The sequence below is a fragment of the Ahaetulla prasina genome, chromosome 3 (assembly GCF_028640845.1).
Source record: "Ahaetulla prasina isolate Xishuangbanna chromosome 3, ASM2864084v1, whole genome shotgun sequence".
Taxonomy (NCBI): domain Eukaryota; kingdom Metazoa; phylum Chordata; class Lepidosauria; order Squamata; family Colubridae; genus Ahaetulla; species Ahaetulla prasina.
In genome coordinates, this window is record NC_080541.1 from 117,381,694 (window position 1) to 117,403,206 (window position 21,513).

General features: G+C 39.8%; 1 protein-coding gene across 1 annotated transcript in view; it reads left to right on the forward strand.

Annotated features, from left to right (window-relative positions):
• Window positions 1-21,513, forward strand: part of ADCY10 (adenylate cyclase 10) — a 192,720-nt gene that overhangs the window by 141,426 nt on the left and 29,781 nt on the right. The window contains exon 28 of the mRNA XM_058176628.1: window positions 21,350-21,509. Within this exon, the coding sequence (XP_058032611.1) occupies window positions 21,350-21,509 (160 nt within the window). The remainder of the gene's footprint in view (window positions 1-21,349; window positions 21,510-21,513) is intronic.

Consider the following 21,513-nt stretch of genomic DNA (forward strand, 5'->3'; position numbering starts at 1 on the left):
GGGTCCCACGGGTTCTGAGGACAATCCCTGCTTAGTCCAGTCCAAAACCTTGGAAATTACTTTGTCTTTGGCTGAATGGGTAGCTACATCTCTAGCCATCAGAGGGTTAGGCATGTCCTCAATCAGCAAAACATTGTAGGTAGGGGTAGGGTCTTCTACAGACTCTGGAAGGGGGCATCTACTCAGGGCATCAGTGTGTGCCTGGTGTTTTCCAGGGTGACGCTCTAACGTTTAATTGTATGCAGCTAAGAATACTGTCCACCTTGTCATTCTGGGTGACAGGATTGGAGGTGTTTGCTTATTTCCTGCAAGGATTCCTTGTAAGGGTTTATGGTCAGTGACCAAAGTGAAATGGTGACCATATAGATAAGCATGGAATCGCTTGACTCCGGAGACCAAAGCCAATGTCTTTTTATCAATTTGCCCATAATTTTGTTCCGTTGGAGACATAGTTCTTGAAAAATATGCTATAGGGGCTTCCAAATTGTTAGGTAATCTGTGACTTAAAACAGCCCGGAGGCATCACAAGTTAAAACTAATGGGGAGCTGGTTATCATATTGTAGTAGCAGGCTGTCTGAGGTGAGAAGGCATTTTACTGCTTTGAAAGTGATGGCTTCTCGAGAACCCCACAACCAAGATCTTTTTGAATCCAGAAGCCTGGCTTCAGCTAGTGAAGCCTTGTAAGGTAAAAACAAACTATAAAAATTTAGGAGCCCCCCCCAAAAAGGTTTGTAATTCTGTTCTACTTTTTGGAATTAGGGCTTCGTGAATTGCCCTGACTTTAGCCTCAGTTGGATGGAGCCCGGATTCATCAATCTTGTACCCTAAGAATTCAACCTCCTTAACATTTAATTGGCACTTTTCTTGCTTCATAGTGAGCCCTGCTTTCTTAAACTGTGTTAATGCAGCCCGCAGGCAGTCACGTAATTGTACTATATTCTTAGCTGTTATCAGGATATCATCGAAATAGGGAACAACCCCTGGGATCCCTTGGAGAAGCCTCTCCATTAAGCATTGGAAGATCCCAGGGGCCACAGTGACACCAAACTGTAGCCTATTGCATTTAAAGGCACCCCTGTGGGTCACTATAATTTGTGCCTCTGCAGTAGCCTTGGCCACCCGAATTTGTTGGTCGGCCTGGGTAAGGTCTAATTTGGCAAAAATTCTGCTCTGGCCTAATGAATGAAGCAAGTGCTGCATGACAGGCACAGGGTAGGCAGATTTTGGAGGGCCCTATTCAATGTATACTTATAGTCAGCACATATTCTTACAAAGCCTTCAGGCTTTGCAGGGGTGACTATGGGTGTCTCCCATTTGGAGGCTCAGGTACCCCTTGTGCTACCAATTTATCTAGGGCGATATCCACTTTGTGTCTTAGGGTAAAGGGAACCCTCCTGGGATTAAGTCTTATAGGTGCTATCTGAGGGTCTAAATTAAAAGAAAGGGCCTTCCCTTTGTACTTACCAAGGCCTGTGGTGAAGACAGAGTTGAACTCCTGTATGAGATCGGCTAGAAGGGGCTCTTGTATCTGGTGTATTCCTGAGAATGAAAGACCCAGGGAATGAAACCATTCCAGGCCTAAGAGACTGGGGCATTGTTCTTCCACAATAACAACTGGAAGAAATCCCGAAAAACTTCCATATTGGATATGGAAGGGGCGGGTAGCCAGAATGGGGATGATTCTGCCCTGATAGTCTCTTAATTTAGTGGAAGTTGGTTCAATTTTTGTTCTAGAGAATTTAGAAACTAATTTTTGGATGGTATGCCAGGACATCAGGGACATGGATGAACCTGTGTCCACTTCCATTTTACATGGAGAACCCTCAATTAGGATGGTGAAAAAAATTTTGTTTTCTTGTTTCCAATTGCATTTCCAATTATATTTTTGGGGGTGGGGGTAGCTATCTTTGTTAATTGTGTAGCAGTCCTCACCCCTGTTGTAACTTTTGAATTGCGTTTTCTTAAATTTGGTTTGTCTGTCTAAAGGTTTGAGGGTTGGTTGTGTGGCTCTGTACACCCTGGCTAAAAGGCCCTTTCTACCACATCTCAGATGGTCAGCATTCTGAAACTTGCAGGCAGCTCTCAGCTCATGCAGCACATCTGGCTTGTTGCTTTGTCTTTCTTTTCCATCCAGTCTCTGAGTTGGCTGAGGTGATTTACGTCTTCCTCCTCTTCTTCAACTGTGTCTCCCTTTGTCTCTGCGGCCTGTGAATGTACAGCCTCCATTTTGGTGGGAAATTTAGTGATAGTCTTTGTATTTCTGAGGATGACTGATTAGAGAGCTCAGCTGCTCTTGCTTCATCCAGAGCCAATTGAAGGGGAAGTACTGTTTTTGTCATCAGGCGGCGTTGTAGTTTTAGATCTCTTATGCCATAAAAAAGTCTATCTCTTAAGGAGTTTTCAAGATGTTCAAAATCACAGTATAGAGCAGCAGCTCTGAGGGCAGAAATGTATTGATTAATTGTTTCCCCCTCTTTCTGGTTTCTGTGGTAGAATGCATGCCTTCTGGCTATAGAGGATGGTGCTGGAGAATAATGATTCCTTAAATTCTCCAAAATGACATCCCAAGGCACTGTATGTAATTTCTGAGGCGCCAATAGGTTTTTTGCTGCTTCAAATACCACATTTCCGCAATAGGATAGGAAATAGGCTTTCTTTCTGTCACTTGATACCCCTCTATAATCATTTGACAGTAAGAAGCACTCAAATTTTTCTAAATAGGTATCCCATCCTCGTTGCCAGCTGTTATGTCCCTGTGAGGGACAAACAGATTAAGGCAAGACAGGTTTGTAAGGCTAGCAAACATTTACTGAGTTAACATTGCCCGTTAACTTATTCGCTAGCCAGCGAAGGCTGCTCGGCTAACAGGAGCAGCAGCTGTCAGCACTCTGACAGCTCCTTTTATACTCGTGCCTGAACTGTAACAACCAATCAGAGCGCAGCGGCTCCTGTGGACCAGAGAGTAGACTGGACGCAACATATATGATTGACAAAATAAATAAATAAATAAATAAATATTTAGTTGATTGTCCACTAGGACTCAAAAATCCTTCTCACAGTTACTGCTATTAAGACAGGTTTTACCTAAACTGTACATGTATTTTTGGTTTTTCTTGCCTAAGTGTAAGACTTTACTTTTCTCTACATTGAATTTCACTTTGTTAGATAGGTCCCAGTGTTCAAGTCTGTTGAGATCCATCTGGATCTTGACCCTATTATCTAGGGTGTTGGCTATTCCTGCCAGCTTAGTATCATCTGCAAATTTGATAAGTTCCCCTTCTATTCCCTCAGCTAAATCATTTATGAAAATATTGAAGAGTACTGGGCCCAAGATGGAACCCTGTGGTACCCCACTGTTTACTTCCCTCGATGTAGACATAGTACCGTAAAGGACTACTTGTTGAGTATGATTTGTCAGCCAGTTACAAAGCCATCTGGTAGTAATGCTATCTATCCCACTTTTTTCTAGCTTACCAAGAAGTAGGTTGTGGTTTATTTTGCTGAATGCCTTGCTGAAGTCTAAATATACTATGTCCAGAGCATTTCACTGGTCTAATAATTTAGTCACTGTGTTGAAGAATGAAATAAGATTGGTTTGGCATGATGTGTTTTTAACAATCTGACTTTAACAATGCTGATTTCTACCTATAACTTTGTTTCTAGATGTTTGCAGATCTGTTTTTAATCAGTTTATAATACAAAATACAAAAGCAAATAGTAGGAAAAATAGGGAAGGGAAGGGGAAGGGGAAGGGGAAGGGGAAGAGAGAGGTGTGGAAAAGAGGGGGAAAGAAAAAAAGGCATTGACTTCTGACTCCCTCTGTTGCAGTAGAATAAGGCATTAAGGTTGAACCTCAACTTTTTACTTTTCCATAATAGTATAAATTAGCCATTTCTATAATGACAACTCAATCTAATCAGTAAAACCCAAAATCAAAGTTTCATTTTTTCCCACCTCAAGCACAAAGTCCAGAAGCAGTTTCCAAGTAGAAACAAAAGTACTTATATTTTTTCTTTGATTAAAATGGTCAATTTACGCATCTCTGCTAACTCCATCAACTTTTGTAGCCATTCATCCATGGTATGAATCAAAATGTCCTTCCATTTTTGTGCATAAAGTAGTCTTGCTGCCATCAACATATATAAGATCAAAGTTCTAAATTTTTTTCCCAAGTCTTGTTCTATTAAGAAAAGAAAAGTTTCTGATTTCATCTTTATCTTCACTTTAAGAATTTTCTGTATTAGAATATGAATTCTACTCCAATATTTCTTTGCTTTAACACATGTTCACTATAAATGGTAAAAGTTCCCTTCTTTACATTTACATTTCCAACATTCATTTGAAATATCTTTATACATTCCAGATAACTTGTCTGATGTTAAATACCAATGATACATCACCTTATAAAAAATTTCTTTTAAATTATAGTTTAGTGTGAATTTTAAACCTTTTGTCCACATATTTCTCCCATTGTTCAAGCATCACATTATGGCCAAAGTTCCTTGCCCACTAAATCATACAATGTTTTACAAATTCAGTTTCAATAACATTTTATAAACCTTAGCAATAATATGTTTATCCCTACCACACAATACGATTTCTGATTCATTTTTAACAAAATCAAACCCATAAATTTTTTTATCTAGTTTAAATCTTTCTTTCAGTTGTTGATATGTGAACCAAGAGAAAACACGGACTTCTAATTCTAACTCTTCCCTTGACTTGAGGTCATCAGAATAGAAATATATTATTTCGTCCACCAATCTGGTTTTGCCACCATTTCTTTTCTAAAAAAAAGCTTCCTGGGGGCACACCCAAAGAGGCAACTTCATAGAAAACATTGTTTTATATTTACTTCAAACTCTTAGTTTGGCACATCTAACGAAGTGATTGCTGAAATCAACATTAACTTTATCATACCATAAATAACTGTCCCATCCAAACCTTAATTCATAACCTTCTATATCAAGTAGCCTCTTGTTCTGGACATTCACCACTCTTTTGGCCAGACCAGACAACATGCATCAAAATACAATTTTAGATCTGGTAAACCCAAACCCCCTCTTTCCTTAGTATCTTGCAATATCTTAAATCTAATTCTTGTTTTTTCCCCTTGCTGTATAAACTTGGAAATATCCCTCTGCCATTGTTTAAATGGAATATCAGTTGCAAGTATTGGTAATGTCTGAAACAAGAAGAGTATCTTTGGTAAGACATTCATCTTAATCACAGAAATTCTCTCAATAATGATAAATGCAATTTGTCCCATCGTTGTAAGTCCTTTTTAATATCATTTCAAAGAGACACATTATTATTTTGAAATAGTTTTATATTTGTATTTGTCAACCCAATCCATAGATATTTCACCTTTTTCTCAACCTTAAAACCCGACTTTTTAACAATATACCACAGTCCTGAGATGACATGTTCTTAATTAATGCTGGTTTTTTCTGTTAGTTTATTTTAAAACCTGCTAAAGCCCCAAGTTCATTTAATGTCCTCATCAAATGTTCTATGTTGTTTTTTGGGTATTGCAAGAATATAACCAGATTATCTGATATCTTCTTCTGACTGTTGAGGAATTGCTCGAAATCTTAATTAAAATTCTTTAATCTGAGATTCCAAAATTGCTCTCTCCTCCATGTCAGCTTCATATAAAACATTTGTCTTTTCCAATTTTGTGCTCCATAAGATCCTCTCTATCATTCACCTGTTTGATTTCTCCATTCAAATGTTGGATTTCCTCCTGGAGTCCTTTGAGGTTGGATTCAAGCTTTGTTCCTATTGTCTGAATTAGTTCATGTGTTTTAGCTGTATGTTCATCCAGAAAGGGTATTAAAAATTCTGTATCTCTTGACAATCTATTTTTTCATCCTCTTGCAGATGGCCATATTAACGTGTGGCTGAAATTTAGAATTAAAAGTTTTAAAGTTATAGTTATAAAGTTATAGATTTATAGCATAAAATCCAATGGGTTTAATAATGCTAGTGGAAAGTTAAAAAGAATTAGCAATAATATAGTCTTTTGGCTCCCTCTTGTGGTTGATCAATGGTACTATACAAAAAGAACCAAAGAACTTGAGCTCTGCCTCTTTGTTTAGGAGCCCACATGGCTAATCCAATCAGAAACGATTAAAATTTCACCCCCTCCTCACAGCAAGCAAAAACACCATTTAAACACCATTTAAGCAGTTCTTATTTTAAAATAAAAATTCTGCAGAGTTCATTTGCAGTATAAAATCCTCTAGAAAGTTTAAGACCGACAGTTTCAAAAGTAGATTCCACAGTACTTTAGTTTCCAGTAGTATCCAGGTTCTTTATTTTGGCTCAAATAAACCAACTCCTCCCCTCCTTGCCATCTTAAAGTCAGGGAATTCAGAAATGATGATATTTCCACAAAAAAGAAACTGCAAGCTGGAGCCAGAGGAAGACTCTTTTAGCATGAAAGGTAAATATGTAGAAAAACTAGTGCCTAAGAAACAGTGGCACCCTTTATTGTCCGTTTTAAACAGCCCCAGCCAGGGACTCACCCCAGCTCCACCCACCCACCCAGTCATTACTTCCTGGTTTTAACCAGGAAGTAACCTGTTTTTTTACCCTCTGCACTTGCACAGAAGGTAAAAAAATGTGATGTGCGCAGTGCATGCACTTCCGAACTGGTAGGGAAGGTAAGTAGATTTCATACCTGACTCACCCGATTACTACTACTATTTCAAGAAGCAGTCTGAAAATATCAGGCTACTCAGAGGGGCAAAGCATCACCTTTCCCAGGGAGGTTTCTTCTGGGTTAGAAAACATTCTAAACCTAGAACTGTGGAAAATCTGTAGCAGAGGTCAAGAAATCTGCTACAGCCCACGGGCTTCTTCTACCAGAAGTGAGCAGAACTGTTTTTTTATTATCTTTTACAGTATCTTCCCAGGTATTGATGTTAGGCTTATTGGTCTGTGGTTTCCGGGGTCTGGTTTTTTTCCCTTCTTTTGTATAGATAGGAACCATATCAGCTTTTTTTCCAAGCCTCAGGTGGTTCCCGGTGCTCTAGGATTTTTGAAAGATATGGTACAATGCAGTGGTGGTTTTCACTTACCTTTGCTATCGGTTCGCAAGCCCAGAGTGTATTTGATGATGTCTGGGTGGGTGGGCGGAGTCTCCTCCTGCCACTGCTACTGATTTGGCCAAACCAGGTAGCAACCCATAACTGGTACAATGGTTCTGAGATAATATCTGCCAGCTCCTTCAGCTCCATCAGGTACCCTGTTTTCCCCAAAATAAGACATCCCCTGACAATAAGCCCAATCGGGCTTTTGAGCGCATGGCAATAAGGGCAAGCACTTATTTCAGGATTCAAAAAAAATAAAATAAGACAGGGTCTTATTTTTGGGAAAACACAGTACTAGTGATTTATATTCATCAAGATCAGACAGGTGTTCTCTTATAATTTTCCTGCTTATTTTAATTTTTATTTCTAGTCTGTCTTTTACAGTTATGTTTTTGGTAGGTTGGGCTATAGTTTCATGATGCTCTATAATTGCATTGTGAAGACTGATGCAAAAAATAAGTTAAGCAGCTATGTTTTCTCTCTACTTCCTGTTACTTCCTTGCCATCTTCTCTCTTTAGTGGACTGTTTCCTTGACTTTTTTCTTGCTATTTATATGTTGAAATAAACTTTTTAATTATCTTTTACTTTTGTTGCAAGTCTTTGTTTATTCTGAGCCTTTGCTTTCCTGACTTCATTTTTGCAGATACTGGCTATCTGCTGATATTCTGCCTTAGTTATGTGTTTCTCTTTCCATCTTTTGTACTTATCCCTTTTGACTTTCAGTTTATCAGAGAGATCTTTGTGTAGCCATGCTGGTTTTTTCTTGGATTTCTTGTTTTTCTTTTTCAGTGGTATTGTGGACTGGGCTTTTATTATCATATTTTTCAGTTTCCCAAGCTTCTTGAGTTGTTTTCCCCTTTAGGATTTTCATACAAGGAATCTTTCCCAAGCTCTCTCTGAGTTTGTTCAAATCAGCTCTTTTAAAATTTAAAACTCTGATATGATTGTGTGCCATTGCTTGTGTTTGCATTATATTGAATTCTAATACGGAATTCCAATATTATTCAATATGGAATACTAAGTACCATAATGGAGGCATCTTAAAATATCACTGGTTCTCTAAGATCACCAGATCTAATAACACAGTCATATCTTTTTTTTTATTGAAAAAGTTTTACAACAAACAAGTTTTTTTAAAAAAAATTCCCCCTCCCCCCTCCCCCCTCCCCCTTCACCCCTCCCCCCACAGAGACTTTCCAGAGCAAAATACAGGGTATAACATCTAATAAACATACGCTAAAATACTACAAAAACCATACCCCATAATCCCTTCTTCCCCATTGATCCCTTAACTCCCCATTCCCCTTTTAAACTAATACCCAAATACAATACAATCCCTACCATCACTCATATGCTATTTGATACTTTTTGATCTGATACTTATTTTGAATATAATCAATCCATTTTCTCCATTCCACTATGTATCGTTCTTGTGAGTAGTCTTTCAAATATGCAGAAATTTTTTCCATTTCTGTTAAGTTTGAAACTTTAAGTGTCCATTCTTCAATTGTAGGCAGTTCTTTCTTCCAATGTTGCGCCACCAAAAGTCTCGCTGCTGATATTAAGTTCAATATCAATTTAGTCTCTATTACTGTACAATCCATGATTATGCCTAGTAAAAACAGTTGTGGTGTAAACTTTATCTTCTTTTTCAAAATGTTCTGCATAATCCACCATATTTTAATCCAAAACTATTTAATTTTTTTACAAATCCACCATATATGATAATAAGTAGCATCTTCACAATCACATCTCCAACATTTGGGTTGCATATTCGGATACATACATGCCAACTTCTTAGGATCTAAATGCCATCTATAAAACATTTTATAAAGATTTTCTCTTAAATTTTGTGCTTGAGTAAATTTAACATTCCTAACCCAGATTTTCTTCCACGTTTCCAATATTATAGGTTGTTGAATATTTTGTGCCCATTTTATCATACAATCTTTAACTAATTCCGTAACACCGCTCCTGCGCAGACTGCACTGGCTACCTGTGGCCTTTCGAGTGCACTTTAAGGTCTTGGTTACTACCTTTAAAGCGCTCCATGGCTTAGGGCCTGGGTACTTACGGGACCGCCTGCTGTTACCGCATGCCTCCCACCGACCCGTACGCTCTCACAGAGAGGGACTTCTCAGGGTGCCGTCCGCCAAGCAATGTCGGCTGGCGGCCCCCAGGGGAAGGTCCTTCTCTGTGGGGGCTCCCACACTCTGGAACGAGCTTCCCCCGGGCTTGCGCCAAATACCTGACCTTCGGAACTTCCGCCGCGAACTGAAGACACATCTTTTCATTCGTGCGGGGCTGGCTTAAATTTTATCGATTTTAAATTTTCTATTATTAATTTTAATGGGGTTTTAGTTTTATATATTTTAAAGTTTTTTTAGGCCAATTATAAAATAAGTTTTTTAACTTGTATTTTAAATTGTATATTGTATTGTCTGTTTTTTACTTTTGGCTGTACACCGCCCTGAGTCCTTCGGGAGAAGGGCGGTATAAAAATCGAATAAATAATAATAATAATAATAATAATAATAATAATAATAATAATAATAATAATAATAATAATAATAATATTTCTATCAAAGCACTGTATAACCTTTTAATATGCATTTGACTTTGATCTCTAATTAGTTTTACCAAATTTTCCTCAATTAGCCCAATACCACTTTTCTGGTCCGCACTCCATATAGATTGCAATTCTTCATACGGAAACCATGTGTAATTTTCCCCTTCTTGTTTCAATATATTCAAAGATTTCAGTTGTAATTTTTTATTTATTTATTTACATTTATATCCCGCCCTTCTCCGAAGACTCAGGGCGGCTTACAGTATGTAAGGCAATAGTCTCATTCTATTTGTATATATTTACAAAGTCAACTTATTGCCCCCGCAACAATCTGGGTCTTCATTTTACCTACCTTATAAAGGATGGAAGGCTGAGTCAACCTTGGGCCTGGTGGGACTAGAACCTGCAGTAATTGCAGGCAGCTGTGTTTTAATAACAGGCTATCTTACAGCCTGAGCCACCACGGCCCTTAATTTACCCTTTTAATTTACCCTTTTCCACAAAAAGAAGGTCTTTGTATGCAGTCCCCTTTTGTTTTTGTTCTATATTTATATTCTCTATTGCATGTCTGGGGATTGTCCATATAGGTATCTTATTATCTAATTTATATTGATACTTTTCCGAAACCCTTAACAAAGCATTCCTGAGAATATGACTTTTGAAAGTATTATCTACTTTCTTATTATATACTAAATAAGCATGCCATCTGTGCGGGTCTGGATGGGGAGAAACAGGCTTCGACTCAACCCTTCCAAGACTGAGTGGCTATGGATGCCGGCGTCCCGGTATAGCCAGCTGACGCCATCGCTGGCTGTTGGGGGCGAGTCATTGGCACCCACAGAGAGGACTCGCAATCTAGGCGTCCTCCTGGATGCACAGCTGTCTTTAGAAGAGCATATGACAGCCGTTGCCAGGGGGGCTTTTTATCAGGTTCGCCTGATACGCCTTTCTGGACTATGCATGGTCACTCATGCTCTTGTCACTTCCCGCCTGGACTACTGTAACGCTCTCTACATGGAGCTCCCCTTGAAGAGTACCCGGAGGCTCCAACTGGTTCAGAATGCGGCTGTGCGGGTAATAGTGGGAGCAACTCGAGGCTCCCATGTAACACCTATCCTGCGCGAGCTGCACTGGCTTCCGGTGGTCTTCCGGGTGCAATTCAAGGTGTTGGTTATCACCTTTAAAGCGCTCCATGGCATAGGACCGGGTTATCTACAAGACCACCTGGTGCTACCAATAGCCTCCCATTGACCCGTGCGCTCCCATAGAGGGGGTCTCCTCAGGGTGCTGTCGGTCAAACAATGTAGACTGGCGACCCCCAGGGGGAGAGCCTTCTCTGTGGGGGCCCCTGCCCTCTGGAATGAACTGCCTCTGAGGATACATCAACTTCCTGATCTCTGGACCTTTCACCACGAGCTAAAGACCTTTCTGTTCCATCCTGCAGGGCTGGTTTAATGAAGTTTTTTAGTGGGGTTTTAATATAGTTTTATTATAATTCTTTCAGCCTTTAATTTAATTAGTTTTGAAATGTTTTTTTTTTACTTTTTGATTTGTACTTTTTACCATGGCTGTAAACCACCTTGAGTCCTCCGGGAGAAGGGCGGTATATAAATAAAATAAATAAATAAATGAATGAATAAATCCATATAACAAATCATGACCTTCTATATTCAAAATTCTTTCTTCCATTAAATTAAACCAATCACTAATCAATGACAAAACAACTGCTTCATAATATAATTTCAAATTAGGCATTTTTAACCCCCCTCTTTCACATGTATTTTGCATTATTTTTAGCTTTATTCTCGGTTTTTTACCCATCCAAATAAAGTTGCTAATCCCTTTCTGCCATTCCCGCAAATTTACATCCTTTTTAAGACTGGTATCATTTGAAATATAAATAAAAACCTAGGCAAAACATTCATTTTAATTGCTACTATTTTTCCCAACAAAGATAATTGTAATTTCTTCCAATTCTCCATTTCCTTCTGTACCTTCTGCCACAACACCTCATAATTATTTTTATATAATTTCACATTTGAAGCTGTAATATATACTCCTAAGTATTTAACTTTTTTAACAATTTCCTATCCTGTAACTCTTTCTAATTCTTCTTTTTGATGTATGTTCATATTTTTAGTTATCATCTTTGTCTTCTGTTGATTAACTTTAAAACCAGATACTTTACCATATTGATTAATTATCTCTTTTAAGTATATAGCTGACTGAATAGGTTGAGTTAAAGTAGCAACCAAATCATCCGCAAACGCTCTTAATCTATAATCCTGCTGTCTAATTTTTATTCCTGTTATTTGATTTGAGCCACGTATTTTATTTAATAAAATTTCTAAAGTTAAAATAAACAATAATGGGGACAAGGGACATCCTTGCCTTGTACCTTTTTCAATTCTAAAAGATTCTGTTAAACTACCATTAATTATTATTTGTGTTGTCTGTTTCTGATATATTGCTTTAATTGTTTGTATAAAATAGTCTCCAAACTGCATCCTTTTTATAACTTTAAATAAAAATTGCCAATTCAATCTATCAAAGGCTTTTTCAGCATCCAAAAAAAAGAACGCTGCGGGGACTTGGCTATTCCTTTCTAAATATTCCAATAGATCTACAATCTGTCTTATATTATATCTCATTTGTCTCCCTTTAATAAACCCTGATTAATCACTATGAATCGTATAACTCATAACTGACATTAATCTACTGGCTAATATCTTAGCAAAAATCTTATAATCAGTATTTAAAAGCGATATTGGTCTATAATTTTCAGGTTTACTACAATCTTGCTCTTCCTTTGGAATCAGCGAGATAAAAGCCGTTCTCCATGATGGAGGCACTCCTCCTCCAGATTGAATTTTATTAAATAACATCTTAAGCAGCTCTAGCATTTCCTCTTGTAAGTTTTTATAATAAACAGCTGTCAAACCATCTGTACCTGGGGCTTTACCCATTTTCAACTGTTTAATTGCAAAAATTATTTCTTCTATTGTTATAAGTTGGTTCAATTCCTCCCTTTGCTCTTATGTAATTTCTTGAATACCTTTATCTTGTAAATATCTATCTATATCTATTTCTTTAATTAAATCCCTATGGTATAACTTTGTATAAAATTCCAAAAAGGCTTTTTGAATCAAATTCTGTTGATATACTTCTTTACTCCTATATTCTACCTTACCAATAGTACGTAATTTCTGTTTTTTCCTTAATATATAAGCTAACCACCTACCCGATTTATTAGTATTATTAAATGTATTATGTTTAGCATATTGTAAATTTGTTGCCACCTGGTCTGCCACCATCATATTAAATTCCCCTTGTAATATATTTATTGACTTCTTTATTTTCTTATCTCCAGGACTCTTTATAAGTAACTGTTCTCTTTTTTTAATTTCCTCCTCTAGTTCTTTTCTCTTTTTCTGTAATTTACATCTATATTTATTGTTCATATATATTAAAACTCCTCTCATATAAGCCTTCCTCGCGTCCCAAACCATCTCCACAGAAGTACCCTTATTCATATTCATGTCAAAAAATTCTTTCATTTGTTTTTTACATTCTTTTACATTTTCTTCATATCTAAACAAATTTTCATTCAACCTCCACAATCTCCTAACACCCTTCCCCTGATCAAATTCTATCCACACAGGGCTATGATCCGTCAAAATCCTTGGACATATCTTAGTTTTCTTCACCCTAAAAATAAATCATTAGTAATTAAGATAAAATCAATCCTTGAAAAAGATTGATGTCTATCTGAAAAAAAAGTAAAATCTTTCTCTTCCTTATTCCATTCTCACCAAACATCTATTAGTTCTAAGTCATCCATCATATCAAAAAAGGCTTTAGGTAACTTTGCACGACTTGAAATATTGTAAAGTAAGCCCTTTTTGTCTTTTCAAGTATCCAAAACTCCATTCCAATCTCCCATTAATATATGAGATTTATAATCCTAATGTATAATTCTATTGTGTAAAAATTTAAAAAAAGGTTCTTGCTGTTGGTTAGGTGCATAAACTCCAATTATAAGTATCTTTTCTCCTTCTTGTAAAAATTCAATAGCAATATATCTTCCTTGAACATCTGCTTCAATTAGTTTTACTAATAAACCCTTCTTAAAATACACAACTATACCATTTTTTTTCTCTGGAGCTGCTGCAACAAAATGTGTATCAAGCCTGGAATTTATCAAGTACTTTTGGCCTGAACTTCTAATATGGGTTTCCTGTAAACATATTACATCATACTTAAACTGTTTCAGATAATGAAATATCTTCCGTCTCTTGCATGGTGAATTTAAACCATTAACATTCCAGGATAGAAATCTATTTGCCATTTTTGGCAAACGGAAGCTTTTGAAGCATCAGCTGCCAATCCTCCCAGATCTTCGGCCTAGCTCCTCCCACTGTTTCTGTTTTGGTATCTTGTACTGCCTTTAAAGTTTGTTGAACTTTTGCTTCTTGTTGCATCCGCTTGGTAGCAGCTCTAGTCTGCCTTTGATCTTTCGGGCTTTCTGTAACTTGCAGCAAATCCTCCTCCATAACTATCACCACAGAGGCATCACGTGCTTCTCTTTCCCCTTTTTTATCTCATCAGAATCCCTTCTGCTTCGTCTTTCTGGTGATGGTGGGTTTCCAGCTTTTAGGACATTAACGTAATAGTCTCTCGCTTTCAAAACTGTATTGATACGATGTACTTTTCCTGCTTGAAAAACTATTATACCAGCTGGAATATCCCATCTACATTCCAGCTGTCTTTTTCTCAGTTCATTTACCAGAAAGGCAAAATCCTTTCTGCTTCTCAACATTTTAGGAGGAATTTCCTTCAGTATTACAATTTCTTGACCAGCTACTTGTATTTTTCCTTTATAAGATGCCTGTAAAATTTGGTTTCTGATTCGCCTGGTAGTAAAATATATAACTACATCTCTTGGCAGTTGTTTTTGTCTCGCAATCCACGAATTAATCCGGTAAATTTTATCAATTTGAAGAACAAAATCTTCTGGTTGTTCCCCCAAAATCTCTGCAAAAGCCTCTGAAAATATCTGATTTAAATCTTCTTGTTTATTCTCTCTAACCCCCCTTATTCTTAAAGCAAATTCCATCGCCCTGTATTGTATCAAAACAACCTCATCATCTGTCTTCTCCACCTTATTTTGAATTTCCTCGATTTTACTTTCCAGCTTTAAATTAACTTGCTTAATTTCTTCCACACTTTCCTCTAACTGTATCATATTTGATACCAAACTTTGGATTGCTATATTAATTCCTTCTCTTATTTCCTTATTTCCTTCCTTAATTTCTGAAACTTCCTCTTTAATTTTAGAAATTTCCCCCACCATCTCTTTAAATTTCTCCTTAATAAGGGAGGCTTGTAAGCCTAGAGATTCTTTGACAAAGTCCATCAAATTATCTTGTAATGTCTCTAAATTTCATACTTTAATTTCAGATGTATGAGCTGGGGATGCCCCAGCTCCTTTAGCAGAACTTGCTTTAATTTGTTTAGCTGCCATTCTAAACTTATATTTTAATCAAAGTCAATAAAAGTCATTAAAACTTCTTCAATCTTCCACCGCTTTCAAAGTCTCTCCTTTTTCCTTTCAAAAAGCACTCCAACAGTCTCTAGTGACTCAGCATTGAAACAGTAAGAGCTTTCTCACTTTTGCTTTCAGCCTATTACTTCAATGGCTGCATTCTGTTCTTGTCTTTAGCATAAGAAAACAAGGTATCGGGAAGGTAAGATTTTGTTACTTGCCATCTGTTGTGACTCGTCCTCCCTCCTCTCCTCAGCTGGGCCCCTCCTGTCTCCAACCGGGCCTGTTATCAGACTCCGAGTCTGATAATGAAGATGAATGGCCTGTCATGCCTCCAGCCCCTGGCCCTGGCCCCATGCCCAGAGAGGATTCCAGGAGTGAAAGGAGTAGCCCAATAAATCTCACTCATACAGTGTGTGTTCCTTTGGCTCAGCCTTCAGAGCAGGAAGCCAGCCAGGTGTTGGAATTGCTCGCGCCTACTCCTTCTGACTCCTCCCTTTTCCAGACGCTGACAGCAGATCCAGCTGAAGACTATTCAAAGTGGGAGGATCCTCGCTTCCGGAGATCTGAGAGGTGACTCCAGCAGAAGGAAGGGAGGGGCAGGCCTGAATAAATGCTGAGTCATGGAGCCACACCCCACAGCCTATATAAAGGATCTTCTTTTGGCATTCCAACCTTGAGTCAAGCAAAGTTTTATCGAGTTTGCTGATACCAGACCCTATCGCTGAAGTCACAACTTGGACTCCTGCCTGCCCTGATAAACCTCGAAGGAACTTGGCAAGCTGCAGAGGCTTCGTTGCCAAGTTTGTTATGGACTTCCTTGACTCGTTCGTCGGAGTGGGGGGTGGGACACGACATCACCGCTCGTCCTCCTGCTTCTGCTCCGCTGGTAATGATTCAATTTATAATCCAATATTGGTCCCAGGACTGGACGTTGTGATTTGTTCTGCTAGCCTGCAGAAAAGCCTTGGATCCGGAGTTTTCCCGAGGCTTCCTATGGAGCCCTTCCCGCCGAACCCCTGGAGTCATTCCAGGGATTCTTGGGGTGCTCTACCTCTGCCCCTTAACTCACCTTCCCCTCTTCTCCCAAAGCAAAGGTTTTCCGAATTGCTTGACAGCCGATGGACGCTGTCTTAGCGATTCTTACAAGATCCCAAGGAACACAGCCATATCTTGAGGGACTAATGGAACAAAATGGAGATAACCTTGCTTATAGAAAGAAAGAAGTTAAAGTGAGATTGGGTGAATGCCATGATAGCTCCTTGGAGGTTACTGTGCAAGTTTTTTGACCTGGATTTGATGAAAAGACTTGATGGCTAGAATTGACCTCTGAACTGGAAGTCACTCTCAGCCTAGCAAAACCAAACCAAACCATAGATGCATAGAAAATATATTTATTAAAATATATGTTAGAATGTGCAAGAAAATACATATCTTTATGCAGGAAAAGTAGTCAGAGAAGAAAATTTGCAAATTAATGCAAAGATAGATCAAAATAAATGAAAGTCTACAAAATGGAAAACTGATTAAAATTCAGATTTAACCATCTCTGTTCCTGATAATAAACAAATGTTATTCTTACAGCCAGTCATTTTAAACCACAGAAATGCCTTTGCCATCTGTGCAGGAAACACACTATAGTGGTAATTGGGGATTTCAACTACCCTGATATCAACTGTGAAACAAATTCTGTATTGAAAGGGAGATCAGAAAGGCTTCCTGATGAGCCTAACTGACAATTTTGTCATCCAAAAAGTAGAGGAGGGAACTACAGTGTAAGCTGTAGTATACTGAACTTAGTTCTCACTAACAGAGATGAAGTGATAGAGGAGGTTGAAGTTGCAGGAAAGTGACCATATTATATTTGAATTCAATATAATGCAGACATAAATAATAAAACCAAACTAGTGTCTTAGATTGTAAGAGAGTGAATTCAAAAAACTTGGGAAGGGAGAGATTGAGAAGGATTCCATGGATGAAAATCTTAAAGGAAAAACAACTCAAGAAACTTGGGAAACTTGAAAAATGAGATAATAAAAGCCCAATCCACCACAATACCACTGGAAAAGAAAAATAAGAGATTCAAGAAGAAACCAACATGGTTCAATAAAGACCTCTCTGATAAACTAAAAGACGAAAAGGACAAGTATAAAAAATGGAAAGAGGGATACATATCCAAGGCAGAATATTATCATATAGCCCAAATTTGCAAAAAATAAGTTGGGAAAGCTAGGGCTCAGAATGAACTAAGATTTCCAGCAAATGTCAAAAATAGTAAAGGTTTCTTTCAATATATAAAAAAAAGTAAAAAAGAAAAAGTCAAGGAAACAATTAGTTCACTAAAGGGAGAAAATGGCAAGGAACTAATGGGCAGCAGGGAGAAAACAGGGCTCCTGAATTCATTCTGATCTGTCTTCATGCAAAATGAAAAAAATACCATGATTTTTGATGGAAAACCAATCAAAAACAGTACCATAAAATACAGATTAGGAATGCAAGTCAAAATTGGCGAGAAAATGGTAAAAGAACACCCATTCACTCTAGAAAAGTTCAAATTACCAGATCCAGATGGGTTCTGAAGCAACTAGCAGACATGATCGCAGAACCACTGTAAAGGCCTGCCTCTCCTCTCCTCCAAGAAAGTAGAACTCTTGAAACAATTAACATTTCAAAAGGAACCTTTTATTGAAGGAAAATGATAGCTAGACAAAGGAAGCATGATCTGAGGATTCCCGTGCAATTCCATTAGGTAAAAGCAATTAGAAACCCCTTCCCTCAGTCCAGTGTTGAATAAGCCAATCCACAGGTGCGAAGTTGTTTTGAGAATTGCAGGCTGAGAAGGTGATAAGAAGTCTCAGGTGTTGCATGCTGGAGGCTTAGGAGCTGAGACAAAACAGATGCCCCCCCCACATTACATTCCCAAAAAGATAAATCAAAGTACAGGATAGATAGCCACCAGGAAAAAGGCTATAAACTAAAGAATGCACCCAGGCTCCTTCCCCACCAGAATGGCAGCATCTCGATAGGAATCTATGGAACCTGAGCTATATCTTTCAAAGATCCTGGAACACCGGGGAACCATCAGAAGACTGGAAAGAGCTGACATAGTTTCTTAAAAAAAAAAAAAAGAGGGGGGGAAGGGGAAAAATTGATCTAGGAAACTACAATCCTATCAGTCTGACTTCAATATCTAAGAAGATACTGCAAAAGATAATCAAACAATGAATAATAATAATAATAATAATTTAATTTTTATACCACCCTTCTCCCGAAGGACTCAGGGCGGTGAACAGGCAGATAAAATAATACAATATATTACAATAAAAACACTCTTTAAAAAACGTATTCAATATGGCCTAAAATTTAAAATACAGTACACAATATAAAATAAACCCCAATAAAATCCATATTTAAAAACCCTATTTAAGCCAGTTCTGCTCGGAAGAATAGATATGTCTTCAGCTCGCGGCGAAAGGTCCGGAGGTCAGGAAGTTGTCAAAGTCCTGGGGGAAGCTCATTCCAGAGGGTAGGTGCCCCCACAGAGAAGGCTCTCCCCCTGGGGGTCGCCGGCCTACACTGTTTGGCTGACGGCACCCTGAGAAGACCCTCTCTATGGGAGCGTACCGGCCGGTGGGAGGCATGTGGTAACAGAAGGTGGTCCTGAAGATATCCCGCTCCTATGCCATGGAGCGCTTTAAAGGTGGTAACCAGGACCTTGAAGTGCACTCGGAAAACCACAGGTAGCCAGTGCAGCCTGCGCGGGATCGGTGTTATATGGGAGCCACGAGTGGTTCCCTCTATCACCCGCGCGGCTGCATTCTGAACCAACTGAAGTCTCCAGGTGCACCTCAAGGGGAGCCCCATGTAGAGAGCATTGCAGTAGTCCAGGCGAGAAGTGATGAGGGCGTGAGTGACCGTGCATAAGGCATCCCGGTCTAGAAAGGGGCGCAACTGGCGGACCAGGCGGACCTGGTAAAAAGCTCTCCTGGAGACGGTTGCCAAGTGATCTTCAAAGGACAGCCGTCCATCCAGGAGAACACCCAGATTGCGCACCCTCTCCATTGGGGCCAATGATTCGCCCCCAACAGCCACTCAGTCTTGGAGGGGTTGAGCTTGAACCTGTTTCTCCCCATCCAGATCCGTACGGCCTCCAAACACCGAGACAACACTTCGACAACTTCATTGGGGTGGTCAGGGGTGGAAATGTACAGCTGGGTGTCATCCGCGTACAGTTGATAACTCACCCCAAAACCACTGATGACCTCACCCAGCAGCTTCATATAGATGTTGAACAGAAGAGGCGAGAGAACCGACCCCTGTGGCACCCCACAAAGGAGGCGCCTCGAGGTCGATCTCTGCCCCCCTGCCAACACCGTCTGCAATCGGTCGGAGAGATAGGATGAGAACCACTGAAACACGGTGCCTCCCATTCCCAATCCCCCCAACCGCCGCAGCAGGATACCATGGTCGATGGTATCAAAAGCTGCTGAGAGATCTAGGAGAACCAGGGCAGAGGAATAACCCCTGTCCCAGGCCCTCCAGAAGTTATCCACCAATGCGACCAAAGCTGTCTCCGTGCTGTACCCGGGTCGGAAGCCAGACTGGAACGGGTCTAGATAGACAGATTCATCCAGGTACCGGGGTAACTGGTGTGACACCACACTCTCAACAACCTTCACCACAAGCGAAGGTTGGAGACTGGATGGTAGTTGCCCAAAACAGCTGGGTCCAGGGAGGGCTTCTTGAGGAGGGGCCTCACCACCGCCTCTTTCAAGGCAGTGGGAACAACACCCTCCCTCAAAGAAGCGTTGACAATCCCCTGGAGCCAGCCTCGTGTAACATCCCGGGTGGCCAGCACCAACCAGGAGGGACACGGGTCCAATAAACATGTGGTGGCATTCAGTCGCCCCAGCAACCTGTCCATGTCCTCGGGAGCCACAGGATCAAACTCCTCCCAGATGGTCTCAACAAGACTAGCCTCCGTCACCTCGCCCGAAACTACCCAATTTTGGTCCAAACCGTCCCGAAGCTGAGCGATTTTGTGAAACAGATACCTGCTGAAATCCTCAGCACAATCCTGTAAGGGATCATAGCAACCCTCTTGATGAAGGAGGGAGTGAGTCACCCTAAACAGGGAGGCTGGGCGGTTCTCTGCTGACGCAATGAGGGTAGAGACATAGGCCCGCTTGGCTTCCCTCAATGCCACTAGATAGGTCTGAGTAAAAGACCTAACTAGTGTTCGGTCAGCTTCAGAACGGCTGGACCTCCACGCGCTCTCTAGGCGTCTTCTCTGGTGCTTCATCTCCCTCAGCTCCTCGGAAAACCAAGGAGCTGGTTGAGACCTACGCCGGGTCAGAAGCCGCAAAGGCACGACATGGTCCAAAGCGCCCACCGTGGCCTGTTCCCAGGCTGCAACAAGCTCCTCGGCTGAGCCGTGGGCCAGATCGCCAGGGAGCGGCCCAAGCTCCATCAGGAACCTCTCCGGGTCCATCAGTCGCCTGGGGCGGAACCAACGTATTGGTCCCGCCTTCGTGCGGTGTTGAGCGGTGGTCCGAAAGTCTGTGTTCAATCTATTCTCCAAACCACTTGAAGACAGAACAAGAAGCTGGAGCTTTTAAAGATGAGATTGGACACCCATTTGTCTGAAATAGTTTAGGTCCCTGCTTAATCAGAAGGTTGGACTAGAAGATATCCAAGGTCTCTTCCAACTCTGTTATTCTGTTAGATGTATAATCATTCTGCCTTAATCTGCTTAGAATTAGTACAGCTTCCAATTCATTATACTATACATCATATAAAAAAATCAACCAACAATATTATATGGAACACTTCAGGAAATCAATAACGTCCCAATTCTTGTTGTCAAATTTACATGGTTCATTACCCTGCTTATGCATCAGATGCTGTCATGGGAAAAGCAAAGGGAAAGCCATGCAATTCTTGCACTATAGGCATTACAGCGGAATGGCTTGAACAAATGACTTAACTGATACACATCTTTCCTAAGCCAGCTTTCACTGTGTATAGTTACAAGAGGATCTTAGGGTCTTAGTTTTCTCACAGCAAGTAAATTGGGGGTGTTTGTGTAGATCTGATGTTCTTCATGCCACGTGAATTGTTGTTCTTCCTTTTACAGCAGGGAGAAGAGACTAGCAGTTCTGTTCCAGCAAGGTCACTGCCTTTCCCTGCTGTGGCAGCTCTTCAATCTGGATGTAGCTAGAAGTAGGAAAACGTTCACCCGTTTGGCAGCCCTCATGCAGGTGAACTGTGCAGAGGAGTCTCAAGATGAATCTCAGGTAT